This window comes from Hibiscus syriacus, unplaced genomic scaffold (genome assembly GCF_006381635.1).
Source record: "Hibiscus syriacus cultivar Baekdansim isolate YM2019G1 unplaced genomic scaffold, ASM638163v2 tig00117048_pilon, whole genome shotgun sequence".
Taxonomy (NCBI): Eukaryota; Viridiplantae; Streptophyta; class Magnoliopsida; order Malvales; family Malvaceae; genus Hibiscus; species Hibiscus syriacus.
Window position 1 is genome coordinate 3884486 of NW_024063538.1, and position 14999 is coordinate 3899484.

General features: G+C 30.5%; 1 protein-coding gene across 2 annotated transcripts; it reads left to right on the plus strand.

Moving 5' to 3' along the window:
• The first annotated feature begins 9406 nt into the window (after positions 1-9406).
• Positions 9407-11648, plus strand: LOC120197393 (thylakoid lumenal 16.5 kDa protein, chloroplastic-like). Of its 2 annotated transcripts, XM_039198936.1 has the most exons (5): positions 9407-9899; positions 10037-10176; positions 11080-11152; positions 11288-11396; positions 11558-11648. In XM_039198936.1, coding segments are annotated over exons 1-5 (792 nt in total). In that variant the 5' UTR covers positions 9407-9430; the 3' UTR covers positions 11559-11648. The 2 variants fall into 2 exon arrangements, with proteins under 2 accessions (XP_039054867.1, XP_039054868.1); XM_039198937.1 differs by lacking the exon at positions 11558-11648 and having other exon boundaries at positions 11288-11501.
• The last annotated feature ends 3351 nt before the right edge of the window (positions 11649-14999 follow it).

Sequence of the window (14999 nt, forward strand, 5' to 3'; positions counted from 1 at the left end):
AATGCTCTGACGGTACTGAAGTCAGTGTGTCGCTCAATAATGGTTAGCATTAGAACGATCGTAGATAAGAATTTACTGCTGGATTGCTCATCGGATTAGTGGATCATCATTTCAGTCTCAATGTTACACGATCTTCGAGAAACTCTCATTCTTGTGCTCTGAAATTCTTTTAGCCCTCGATGCATGTCTGTGTACGTGACTGCTTGGTTCAAAACTTTTATCTCTTATAGTGAAGATTTTCTCTTGAATATCCCCTTGCGGATCAACACTTTCGCATTATGTCATGTTGATGAGATGCAATACAAAAAATGATGAAAAAATGACACAAACAGAAGAAAAGAAATAAGTTAGTACTGGTAAGATAATTGATACAGATAAAAATGTTATTCAAAGATGAATATAATACCTAACCTGTCATGATATCTACCCGAACATGCTTTAATTAAATAACATTCATACCCGGACATGCTATATACCCACAATGATTTATTTCAAGAAATTAATCCTAACTGTATGGTATCTAGTTTGCATGTTGTTATTCAATAAAAAAATTTAAACAAAAGGAAAGGTTCAGAAACACTATTCCTTTGTGTAAACTTATTTTGGGTACCTACTAATGGACATAGGATCGATAGGACTAGACCTAGGGTGACTGTTCTATGGTTCACTACATGCATGGTTTCGGCTCTAATCAGAAAAAGGGTACCCGAATTGTCCTTGATGTCGGTGCCCCTTGGGCTGCCAGACCCTCGATTCTCACCCATTATAGGTTTCGAACATAACTTGTTCAATTCGAGGGATCCACTGCCTTATACCCATACGAGGAATAAATCCCTACGAAGGTATAAGGTATGTATCCCATGGGTTATTTGCTAAAACTCATATGAAGAAGAAATTCTTACGACAGTAAAACATTCACCCCGACTAATTTGGATCAAAGCTCGTGTCTAGAGCTTATGTTATGTAAATGCAAGTGATGTGTGTGAAGATGAGTGTACCTACCTTTGACTCAAAAATGAAAAAGATAAAAAAAACTCGAAAAAAACTTAAACAAAGTTGAAAAGCAAAAATTAAAATGTTAGTATAACAATTAAAAATGATGCAATTAAAAACTCCAATAAACGAATCATAAGTTAACTAAAGACTCGAACTCATAATTTCTACCAAACGACAATGTGTAAGCGACCTATATCCTGACTCTCTAAAAAAATCCCCAGTGGAGTTGTCAAGATGTTATAACCATTTTTTATAAAACAATTAAATATTATTTTAAAAATACATTTATGATTTTAATTTGGAAAAATTGGTGATTTTGAATTAATATGGATTAAATTGAAAAGAAGTCGCCATCGACCTTTGGGTTAGGTAGGTCGAATACCTAAAAACGTATTTTAAAAACAATTTTAAGAAAAATCATTTTAAGACAAAAAGTTGGTTTGTGTTTACAAAGATTCAATTAAAACGGGTTCGAGAGTCGGTTACGCGTGGGGAAGGATTAACACCCCACAGCGCCCAAAATTTGTCTTGTGATGCTTACACATCGTCGTAAATAGTGGAAATGATGACTCGAATATAAAGTTAAACTGTGATCCGTTTATTGAGATTTAATTAATTTTCTTCGAATTATTTAATTAGAGAAAATTCTTTAACTTGAAAAGAAATCTCGAAATTAGCAATCATCCATCGGAAAAGCTATTTCGACTATTTTTTATCTGTAAAGAATATTCCCTCTTCAATAAAACATGAATCGAACTAAAATAAAATACCATATAAAATGCATTAAATCATTTGAATAAATAATATTTAATTGGTAAAATAAACTATATTTATTTCAAGTCCCATTTTGTTTGAACGTCGTATCGGATTGTACCACTTCGATCAAGTGATACTTTCCACGCTCATTCTACAAATATGTGTTCTTAAAATTACGTTCGAGTAACATATTACTAAATAAGGAAATAAGATAAGAATAAATACAATTGTAAATGTAAAAAATAAAAGATTTTACAAAACACAAGTCAAATAACATTCACTTAACATAATATATGTAAATACATGATATTCGAAATGTATATATGCCTAAAAGACTAAAAAAATAATAAAATGTTATACATCGAAATATAAATAACCACATAAACACCTTTTGAAAATTTAAAGGACTAAACTTATATTAAAAGAAACTTGAAGGGGTAAAATAGCAAAAATAGAAACTTAAAGGATGAAAATAGTAAAAACAAAAACTTAAAGGACTAAAATAGAAAAAATAGAAACTTAAAGACTAAAATAGCAAAAATAGAAAGTTAAAGGTCTAAAATAGAAAAAATAGAAACTTAAAGGACTAAAATAGCAAAAATAAAAACTTAAAGGACTAAAATAATAAAAAAAGAAAGTTCAAAGACCAAAATAACAAAAATAAAACTTAAAAGACTAAAATGATAAAAATAAAAAGTTAAAGGACCAAAATAACAAAAAAATATAAACTTAAAGGACTAAAATATCAAAAATTGAAAGTTAAAGGACCAAAATAACAAACACAAAAACTTAAAGGACTAAAATAACAAAAACATATAGTTAAAGGACCATAATAATAAAAAAACAGAAATTTAAAAGACTAAAACAATAATTACCAATAAACCAGAGCCCAAATCGTAAATATTAAATAATACAAGCAGCAGAAATGTAAATAATCCATAAAATAATACCAAGTACTGAAATGAAATAAGCAGAAGCATAAAGGACCAGACCACAATTAAACCATATGTCAAACAGTGACTAAAATAGAATATTTACAAATATGGTGTCCAAATTTGAACATCAACAAAAAATAAACAACACACAAAACCGGTGACTAAAATGAAACTATGATTATCATGACCATATTCAAACATAAATAGAAAATGGTACAAAATATGAGATAGTGACTAAGATGTAAATATGGAAATATAATAGCTCAAATTAAGATATCACAAAATTTTATTCATGGCTTAAATAACTATTATAAATGGAGAAGGACCTAAATGGATATTAGATCTTAACCCGAAAACATGGAGAAGGTCCTTGTTGAAACAGTGTCGTTTCGTTAGGGACATATAAGCCCAAAAATCGGGCTTCAACTCTTATCTTCCCTCATTTTTTCTTTTTTGTTTTAGAAATGGGAGAGAGTGAGTCTCCCAAACTCTCTCAACTCCACAATATCGAGAGAGAAGGAGACGTCTTCCGCCGGAGGGACTCACAGTGGTCCACGACGGCCAGAGGAAGCTAATAGGCTCCGAAACGTTCCTCATCTCATCCTCTACTCAAAAGCTACCATCTCTTAGCCTAAAATTAACCTGAACCCTCTAGATCTATAGGTTTACCTCTCGGCAGATTCAGAAAATGGTGACCTTTAGGTGTACTTGCTTCGAACCTCCGACGAACACGGTGTTCGGTAAGTTTACTCTATTCTCTTTGTTATGTTTTTTTTATTCTTGTTTGGTTCGATTCTCACTCTCTCATTCTCTTTTTTCTTTTTGTTTCTTCGAACACCCTCCCCGAATCCCTCAGTTCTTCTCTTTTTTGATATCTCTCTTCTGCCTCTTTATCTTCTCCATGCTTTGATTTATGATGGCTTTTAGATGGAGTCAGTAGGGTAATGATACCCTAGTTTCTTAGGATAAGATTTTTTTTTCATTTTTATTTTATGTTTTTCTGACTGTTGATAGACTTCTCTTCATTGCAGACTGAAGCGGTGGCGTCAGTGGATGTCAGCAACGACGATAGTGGTAGAAGCTAGGAAAACCCTATTCGGGTTTTAGGCCAGGTTGGATCGACCATAGGTCGGGTCAGATCGGCCATGGGTCGGGTTGAGTGTTGTTAGGCTCCAATCTAGTGAGCTGGTCTGGGTTGTATCTGGAACCGAGTGGGCTTGTAGTCATTGGGCTTTGGTTCTTGTAAACTGGGTTGTTGAGTAGTTGCAATAGGCTTTGGGGCTGAATTGGGCTTCGGGTTTAGGCCTGTAACAAAATGTAATATGTAATTAATAATAAAAGTAGTAGTAGTAATAATAATAATAATAATAATAATAATAATAATAATAATAATAATAATAATAATATAATAAAATAATTTTTTGGTAGACCCGGACAAAAACGGGTGTCTAGAAGTATAAAAATCACAAAGGGTATAAATTCATGATACTCTATATATCCCAAAATTCGATATTTATATTGAAACCTAGAGTATCCCAAATCACTCTATCAATATTCTTACGAAACTATCTTTGTAATGTAAACCTAAAAATTACATACTACAAAGAGAAGGATTACATCTCTACAAAATTATTCTATCATAATTGTAACATCCCGAAATCCAGGTCAGTGACTAAAATGAGAATTTTGAAATTTGGGGATCAATTTAGGAAAAATTGAAAGTTCAAGGATTTTAATAGGAATATTTCATTATTGGATAAAAGGGTAAATATGAAAGGATTATAAGGGTATTATGGTAATTTGGATTGGATGATATTTTTATCTCCCTTATTTAGGAAGATAACACGTGGGGATGTGGAGAGTTATCTGGAAAGCTTATCTCTTCTTCTTCCTTCTTCACGTTGGCTTCCATCTTTAAAGGTAAGTTTGATTTAGTTGTTGATTTCTTGAATTCTTAAGTTGGAGTTGAGTCTTTAGGGGTTATATAAGCTTAAGGAAAACTTATATAAGTTTAAAACACCAAGAAGAGAGAATTAGAAAGGAATTTCTATTCAGAGTTAAGAAATGAACTTTTGTTATAAAAAGGTTTTTGAAGTTCTAAGAATGAATTTGACTTGTCAAAGGGTTAATTAAGAAGTTAGAGGTAATAGAATTGAACTTAGAACACATGGAAAATTTAATGAAATTCTTTGATTCAAGAATTATGGTGAATTATGGGAGATGGTAAAGTGTTATAGTGTTATAAGAAGGTTTACATATGTATAGATACGTTTTAAGGTACAAGGAGAGATTAATAAGTAGAATTTGGGGTCAAAACAAGACATCTTCGTGCTCAAGATGTAATTTCTGGGTTGTGTGCATCGGTACATCTTCAATGTGTACCGATGCACTCTCAAATAAATGAACATCGAATGCAAGGAGTGCATCGATGCATAGGGAGTGCATCGATACACCCCATTAAAATGAAAATATCGAATGTAAATTGTGTATCGATGCATGGGGTAGTGCATCAATGCACATATTAAGGGATGCATCGATACACTGTAAAATGTATCGATGCACTTCAAAGAGAAATAGAAATAGACCTTTCTTTTGGTCTAAGAAATGATAGATTAGAGTATATTAATTGGATACTGATATGTATCAATGTATGATTATGTAGATATAGAGTACGAACAAGTTCTGGGACGACTATCAAGTTAAGATTCGATCGAAAGAAATGAAATCATAAAAGGGGATTGGAACTTAGTGAGGCGAATGTGAGTGCATACTATTGGAATATATGTACTTTTACATGGGAATTGGACTTATGATAAGTCTGTTCCAGATATTTTGAATATATGATAGCATGAGTCGAAGCATGATTAAGATTGCGTGCTATGTGAATGTGACATGCTTGCATTACATGTTATGTGATGTGCATTTATGTGTTATATGATAATGATTTATGAAACAATACAAGAATATTATCCGAGTTACTGATTATTAACTTCTAAGATTGCATGCATATGTAATATAAGTTATAAGATGAGAAAGCATATATTTAGATGTATATGAGAATATATAGGAACAAGAAATAAGTCAAGTAATAAAGGAATATGAAATTATATGAAATGTGACATAAGCTGTGTGATAAGGTCATAAGGAATGAAATAAACATGTGACCTAGGTTGTAAGTTAAAGCATTATTTGATATAAGTAATTGTGATCATAAGATAATCAAGTATAGGTTATATTATATGGTATAAGGGTTTATATAAGAAAAGGTTATAAGACTTTAGGAGAATAATATGTAAATTAGGGTGCATAAATATAAATGATGATACCAAATTATAAGTTAAGTGTTTAGAGAAGAATTATATTTAAAAGAAACAATGATATAGGAGTCATGTGACATGAAGCTAGATAAATGGATTAATTTAGTATATAAATTATATGTTATGATATAGATTACAAGATCAATATAAATGCATGATAGTGTAATAAATTATATAAATTGATATAATCAATTATGTGAATAAATGGAAAAGTGAGTCAAGATAAGTATTGACTTATAGGATAAAATGAGATTATATGAACATATAGTATAACTTTATGAGGAAGACTTAGGTGTTATATGATTTAGGTATGAAAATGATATATATGTAAGTGAATTATGTGATTATGTGACTATGAGTGAAATGGAGTAAACTATGTAATTATAAAGTATGTGAATATATGTATATAAAATAAGTCATGTGACTATTGAGCTATATGAAATCAAGTGATAAGAAGGTTATGATAAGAAGTTATAAAAGTATATGTTTATGAGAAAATATAAGAATAAGTTATAAGCCATGTGATATGTGATTTATATGGAATTGTTCTACGTGCAAGTGATTATATGCGAGTATATATTTATGAGAAAATATAAGAATAAGTTATAAGTCATGTGATATGTGATTTATATGGAATTGTTCTACGTGCAAGTGATTATATGCATAATTCATCCATGTTTTAATATGAAATTATGTGTAATGAGCGCTATTACCAAAGGATAATGCTAAGTGATCATATGTGTACATGTGAAGTGAATGATGTGTTATATGATGAGTGATAAGAGAGATATGAAAATGTAAAGTGTATCCATATTTAAGCCCATGTTATTTAATATGAGAGCTGTAGGTATAATTGGCATGCCAAGAGTCGAGGGATTATCAGTGGTCCTTCGGGACATAGTGGTCCTTCGGGACAAATATTCAGTGCCCCTAGTGGGAATTATTCGAGCTGTGGTGACAACATTTGTGCACAACCTCAGTGTACTCACGTACCTTCTGTTCTTAATAATGTACATGGGCAATTCAAAGATAAAAATTTAAGTGAAATTTGCATAAGAGGATTATTTGCATATGTGCATAACATGATCATATGTGATATAGTTTAGTAGACAAACGTAAATTTCACTGTTATGTTTGATTCTTAGTGAATTTCTCTAAGTGATTGATGATGTGCACATTTAGTGAAGATGAGATTATATGATAAGAAGGTTTGATAATAATGCTAAGTGTGAAGATGATAATATACAGGTGCATGTATGTATATGTTATATGAAATATTATATGTTTGTGAATGGTAGAATCATATTAAGTGTTCATGCGTTGCTCTGAGTTAGAGTTTCTATTATATGTTTTTTTATGCCTCACTAAGTCATCGACTTAGTGTGTGAGTGTTCACACGTAGGTTTTGGAAAGCGAGAAGAGAAGCGAAGAAGAGCAAGACCCTCTGCTTTCCACAAATCAGATCATAATGGTAGTTAAGTGTAGGTATTTGGTTGTATATAGTGTGTTGGCATGTAACAAAATTTTTAACATGTATCATTATCGTTAAAAGATAAATTTTTATTATTTATTTATAAAATTTATCATTTAAATTCTTGATAGTAATGGTGAGTGGATCACAACACGGTTAAGTTTTGAATAACTAAAGTAAATAAAGATTTTTGGTCTTTATAGCTAGTCTGGAAATGGAGAAATTGGAAGCTTTTTTGGAAATTAAATCAGATGATCCACATAAGTGGAATCTACTTTTTGCCTTAAATTTCTTCTGTGGACTCGAGTGGCTAAAGGTTAAACAAAAAACTTAAGCATTCCCTTTCTCTATTTTCTTTAGTGCCCAATCTTTTTCTTAAAAAAAATTAGTGCCCAATCGTCACACTGCATTCTCTTATGCTCCAAAAAAAAGTTATGAGTAATATTAGAAAATTATGTACTAGAATGACTCATTATATGAACTTTTTTTAGGTTATTATGTGAGAGTTATAGTGATAATAATAAAGTAGAATATTTGTTGGGGTAAATTTTAAAATTTTAAAAGATGATAAATTTATAAAATTTTAAAATAAATTATTAATAAAAAATTAAAATACATAATACCTCTGTCTCATTAAGTTTGTCATCTATTGTATTTTTAAAAATCAAAATTTGTAAACTTTGACAATGATTATTTTAAATATTTTAAAAATAAATTTTATAAAATATATATATTTCAAAACTACTTAATGGAATTTTTTAAAATATATATTTTTATTAATAATAAATTTTAAATAATAAAGTTCAAGAATTTTGACAAAAAAATTAACAAGGAATAATTTAAGTGAAAAAAAAGAGTAATAATTTTAATTTTTTTAAAAATAGAGATTATTGTCTTCAATAATCCCCTTGATCCATCCTTGATGATGACAAATGCGATCTCTCGATCCTCGAGCTACTAACCCTCAATGGAGGATATGATTTTTTTGAGGTTAAAAAAAATGGAAATCTTACAATGAGTTACGTCTTTACTAATGGTTATTGTTGAAGTATACTGGAGACTCTTACTTTTATATTTAAGGTTATTTTTGTGATATGTTGTTTGTTGATGACAATCGGTTTAAATTGATTTTTTTTTATAAAATATTGTGATCAGGGTGAATCAAGTAGGGGTAGTGGGTGGTCATTTTTTTTTTGAAAAATTAAAATTCTCATATAATCTAAATATATTTTTTTAAAATTTCTATTAATAATCTATTTTCACTTCTAAAAAAATATAAGTTTGTTCTCATAATATGAAATTTTATGTCTATTCATGATTGAATGATCAAAGATATCAGACGACAATTCGACATTCTTAGTGTTTTGTTTTTGCTTATTTTACAACAAACACGCAGAACTAGTACCTTAATAACCTAATTCTTATGGAAGATGATGTTAAGAGAAAAGTTAAAACCTAACAATCTTATTTTTCAATCAACCAAACAAAATATTTACTTTTAATAAGATTACACCAGCCTTGTGGCAGGTAATACAAGTTTGAGGATGAAGATTCAATTATATTTACTTGTGAAATAAAATAAATTAGGTCCAAAATAGATCTAAAATGAATGAAGTTAGTCCAACGCTCCAAACATCAAAATTCATGATGTGAGCTTGTGCACTATTTTATGCTCGAACTCTCCTCAGTAGTTAATCATATCTTGGATTTGAACTTTTTGATTGAAGCTTGTACATAAACGATTTCACAATCATATTCCTCAATAAAAAAATTCTTTAAATTTAAATGGAGAAAAAAAGTGTACCATGATTACGATATCACTTCTAATATTTTGATAATTATTTATCATATATGTAATTATTAATGATTTTAAATCATAATCTAATTGTGTTTTATTCGTTTGTTAAGTGGGTGAAGGGAATGAGAGAAAGACCCATAAATCATTTGAAAAATGAATGGCCCAGATAACACAACAAAATCCACCAACCTTATCTTCTGATAATGCCAATACCTCTAATTTTTCCCACCATGTTTTCCAGGAAAAAAAAATGGCAACTTCATTTCTCTCAACTGCTAATTCCTTCTTCCCATCATCTCTTCCCCCTTCAACTTCATCTTCTTCATCATCATCGTCATCGTCATTAGGGCCTGCATTAGTTCATCTCAACAACCAAAATGTCCAAAGAAGAACCCTTTGCAAAGCATTCAATGAATCTCCACTACCCACTCCATCTTCAACTAAAAGAAGCTTCACCCTTTGCTTCATCACCGGCTTGGGGTTGGCCGCCGGTAACGGTTGCTCCAATGCCGTCGCAGCAATTCTAGAGGCCGATGATGATGAAGAACTTATGGAGAAAGTCAAGAAGGATAGAAAGAAGAGGCTTGAGAAACAAGAAGTAATCAGTTCATCAGGCAAAGAAAAAGGTTGGGTTTTTGTGCTTCCTTTGCGTTTGGTAAAAGTTCTATGAAAAACAAGGATAGTTTTCTTGAGTTCAACAGAAAATGCTGTCGTCTTTGGTGATGTTTGCTGACTTTGCTGCAATGAAATTGGAATGTTTCAGGGTATTTGCAGGATCTTGTGTATAAGTTGAGGCAAATTGGACAGGCCATTGAAAACAATGATCTATCTGCAGCTAGTTCAGTTCTTGGGGGAAACACTGATACTGAGTGGGTCAAGAATGCCAATGTAGCCTTCAACAAGGTCATTAACATTGTTTTCATATTTAATTTTCTGCAATATTAATCTCTGGCCGAAATCCACATTTATAGAAAATATTAGTATCGGACATCCATAGTTCCGGTTTTCTATGAGTGTAAATTAACAGAGCCATCGATGAACTGTTCATAAATCGTTCGCATAACACTCGTTTGTTATGCTAAACAAATTAGTATGAATAAAATTTTTATTTTCATTTAATAAACAAACGAACATATATAAAAATGTGTATAGTTTGTTTATATTCATGAACAAACTCGTTTGAAATCTCATTTATTGGTTTATTTATAAATTTGCTTATCGGCTCGTTTATAAGCTTGATTGAAATCTGTTTGAAATCTGGTTGAAATCTGGTTTATTGGTTCTCCTTTCCCTTTTATTTTTTATATTTTAAATATTGGTGAAGGTAAAAACTAAATTGAATACATAATGAACTCTAAAGTTCAAAATGTGAAACCTAAGGAACTTAAGAACTAATGACATAATTTAACCATTTTTCTTTGGCTTTAAAGAGTGTGTTAGGAACTTAAGAACTAATGACATAGTTGCTGAGCCGGGAACTCAAACCTGTGTCCCTTGACATGGTTTAAACCACACCCTTTCCACTTTGCCTATAAAACCACCCAAGAATTTTGTGCAACTCTCCGGAACATATAAACGAACATGTTTGCAAATGTTAAGTAAAGCGAATACAAACACTTTCAAAAATAAACAAGCACACAAAATATTAAAAATTTAAATGAATATGAATACCTTCAAAAAAAAATAAATGAACATGAACACAACTTTATTCGTTCAAACTCGGTTCATTTAAAAGAAAACAATTTCCTTGAAAATGACTCGTGATCTAAAGATGTCATGACTGATTTTCTTTACTTTTCTCAACAGCTGAGCTCTAGTACCGAAGAGAAGACGCAGGTCGAGACGTTCAATTCTTCGTTAGCTTCATTGATAACATCAGGTATGTCACTCTTTCGAATATAAAACATCAATATTCAAGCATCGAGATTGAATAAATGCATGGTTGCATAATAGTACTGACAGTTCATGTTCTGATTATGGATGTCTCTTGTTTTGCATTGTACTCTCTATGCAGTTACAAAAAATGACGTTGAATCATCAAAAGTAGCATTTGTGGAATCTGCAACTGCATTTGAGAAATGGACAACCCTGACAGGACTTACTGGACAACTTAAAGGACTGTGAAGAAAAGAATGATGAAATTTTCATTTTGTTCTTCTTATCTTCTACTGAAATCCACAGTTAAATGTTTTTTTTTATCACCCATTGGAGGTTTCGCTTGAACAAAATAGTACTGACAATTCATCTAGTCCAAAAATTGAGATTAGCAAACTATTTCTTCCATAAGAGTTGTAATAACTTTACTCAATATATTTGAGGATCGGTTTTTTCTGTAAGGTTTCAATCTCAATAAGCAACAGAAATTTGTGTTGCAATCATTGTTACTTTTACAAATAGTGTGACGTGATTATAACGTAACATCGGTCTAGAATTTTTTCAATTGGCAACGCACATATGTTACAGACACGACTGCTTATATCCAAATCTTGAAGGGAGAACAACATTCCGTTCTACCATTAAAGCCACACCATGGAGTGAAAGTCATTGATAAGTCAAAATGACGTGCCAAAACTAGTGTAGCAAGCTTCGGAAACCTACATTCTGCAAACGTGTTATCTGCAGCCCCAAGACCCGACTCGAGAAAATTTTAGGGTCTAGTTGTTAGATTAAGCCACGAAGCGACTCACCAAATTTTTTAAAATATTTAAAATCTTGAAACAATCTTTTAATTCCAAATTGAGTTAAAAAAATTCATAACATATTATTATAAAATAGTAATACACAAAATATAGAGCTTTAAAAATATCAAGTATCAAAACATTACTAGTGTTACAGAACCAATATATTTTGCCATTAATTTTTAATAAAAAATTTAATTTATTATCATGTTAATTTTATTAAGGTAAACTATATCAATGATCATTAATGTTTGCGTAAGTTTTTGTTTTCCGACTTAGGTTCAAAAGTGACGAATTTGTCACTAATATTGTTGATTTATAACAAAATGGTCATTATATCGATTTATAACAAAATGGTCATTATATCGATTTATAACAAAATGATCACTCTATCGTCATCTCCGTTAAAATGATGACATAGCAACGTTAAGAAAATGGTTAATATTTAGTTTTACCCCTAAACTATTTCTAAAACATCAAATAAGTCATTGAACAATTATTTATATTTAATGTACCCCTAAAACTTTCTAATTTCAATTTTTCCCCAAATACCTCACCACCTTCATTATATTTGAACCACCTTCCTTACAAAATAAAAAAAATGTTGGAGAATTAAAAATTGATTCTTTTCACTTTTTATATATACTTTCTTATTTTCATTTTTTTCAGAATGAGAAGTTGATATTGTTACTGCAAGAACACAACAAACGAAAAATTGCAATATTGTTTAAAAAATGGAGTCAAATGCATCTGTTTTACTTAATCAAAGAGATCAAGAGATACAAAAAGTAGCAAACAAAACAATGGAGCTTCAAAACTTGTTGAAGAAATTGAAGATAGATAACCATGCATAATAAAAAGTGGTGCTTGAGGGCGAAGCGATGCTTGTGTCTCAAAACAATAAGCTGAAAACACTACAAGAACATGTAGTTTCCACAATGGAGTCGAGATGAAGAATCATGGTGTGAAGTTGAAGGTCAACAAGACAAAGAAAGGAGAAGAAAAAGAAGAAGAAGAAGAAAAAGAATGGTTTACAAACGCTGAGATACTTCAAGTGCTTGCGTTTGTGAGATGATAATTTTTCTTGTGTTAATAATTGTCATTTGAGCTTAGTTAATGTTTTACATGAAGTAGCATTGCATTGAATGAATGGGAATTATGCAACTTGAACTTGTGTTAATAATATGTGAATGTTACTAAATCAAGAAAAATGACATAGTATTATGTTCTTTTCTTGCCAAATTCAAGAAAAATCCAACAATAAGAGTAGCTATGATTATATTTATGCACATTTTATGTTCTTTCTTGCTTATTCGAGTGATTAATAAGACATACAACTAGTGGTTTGACAAGAAGAATCATGTTGGCAACTGCAAGTCTAAAACTAGTAATAATTTCCATAGCAAACTTTAAACTAACAAGACAACCATAAACTATATAATAAGGTAGAAAATATCGACATAGAAATGTCATCACTGAGCACATAAAATTAGCTAAATAATTTTGAAAGTAATGTGTTACTAATATGTATTATGGTTGTTTGTTAACTTAACCATATAACAATTCTTGTAGAGCCCAAAATTCAAGCACTTGGAGCATCAAAACATTTGTAAAACCATTGACGTTATTGTTCTTTCTTTGTCTTGTTGATATTCAACTTCACACCATGATTATGCATCAGTGACTCCATTGTTGGCAACTACTTGTTCTCATAGTGTTTCCAATTCATTATTTTGAGACACAACCATTGCTTCACTCTTACACGTCATGTAATACCCCAAAATTTTGGCTAGTGACATAAATGTAAATTTTGAAAGTTTAGTGGCCAAAGTATAAATTTAGGATATTTTTAGGAACCAAAAATGTAATTTTTATAAGTTGTATATTTTGGCCTGTAAATGAATATTTTATTGCAAAATTGATGTTTTCATGGGAATCAAATCTTTTATTAGGATTTGTATTAAAAGCTATAAAGCAATAAATTCCAATAAGAATTCGGATAATCGGATCGAACCGAAATTTCACGAAAATTTGAAGGATGATAGAAAAAGGTTGGAAATATTATTTCCATAATTTAGAACAGTGGAATTTAACATGGATCAGTGGAATTAAGGTTGATTTTCCTTTTTTTAAACCAAAATTTGGAAATTTAGTGACTAAATTATAATTTTTGAAAATTTAAAGGGAAAAGGTGGAAAGTGGAATTTTATTTTTTCATCTTTGACTTTAAATATTAAATTGGAAGATATCTTGATGGCATGGTGGAAATTATCAAGTTTCATTAATGGCAAATGGTAAATTAGATTTAAATGAATTTTAAATTCATTTATAATAGGATAAATCATGTGTATTAAGTGATAAACGATGAGGAAAAATCAAGAAAAATCAGCTCTTCTTCAAGCTTCAACCAGAAACTCCATTGAAGGTAAGTGAAAATTTGCAATTTGATTTTTAAGCTTATTCGATTGATTTTTGGGTTAGGCTATTTGATAGAAAATTAATCTCCTTGAAATTTTCTATCATTTGGTATAAATATTTCATGGAAACATGCTTGGATGATGAATTTTATAGTGTGGGTGGTTGAAGAACAAGTTGAATTTTGGTGATTTAAAGATTTATTTTGATGTTATTAGTGTTGTAGATTAATTTCCAAGCATGAATGATAAAATTAAAATCATCTAGAAAAGTATATATTAAATTCAGCCAAGCTAGTTTTTGAGTAGAATTGATTGGTTTTGGATCAAATTTTGATATCATTTATACATGTGCTTGCATGGAGGTAAAATGCATGTTTATTTCATGAGGTCTTGTGGGTGGTGTTGTAGTTGGTGACGTGTGTACTATGCTATCAATTGCTAGTTTGTTATTTTTGTTATGATGAGTGTGGTGCAGCTGTAATCCAGTTGGCTTTGTGTAGTTGGTGGAGAGGTCTTTTCCACCTCCTTTATATGTTGGGCATTTACCTTTGAATAAAATCAACATTATTCCTTAATGTGAAAATACTAAAAGTGTGAAAATTTAACATGGTGTCGGGGTTGAGTGGTTCTA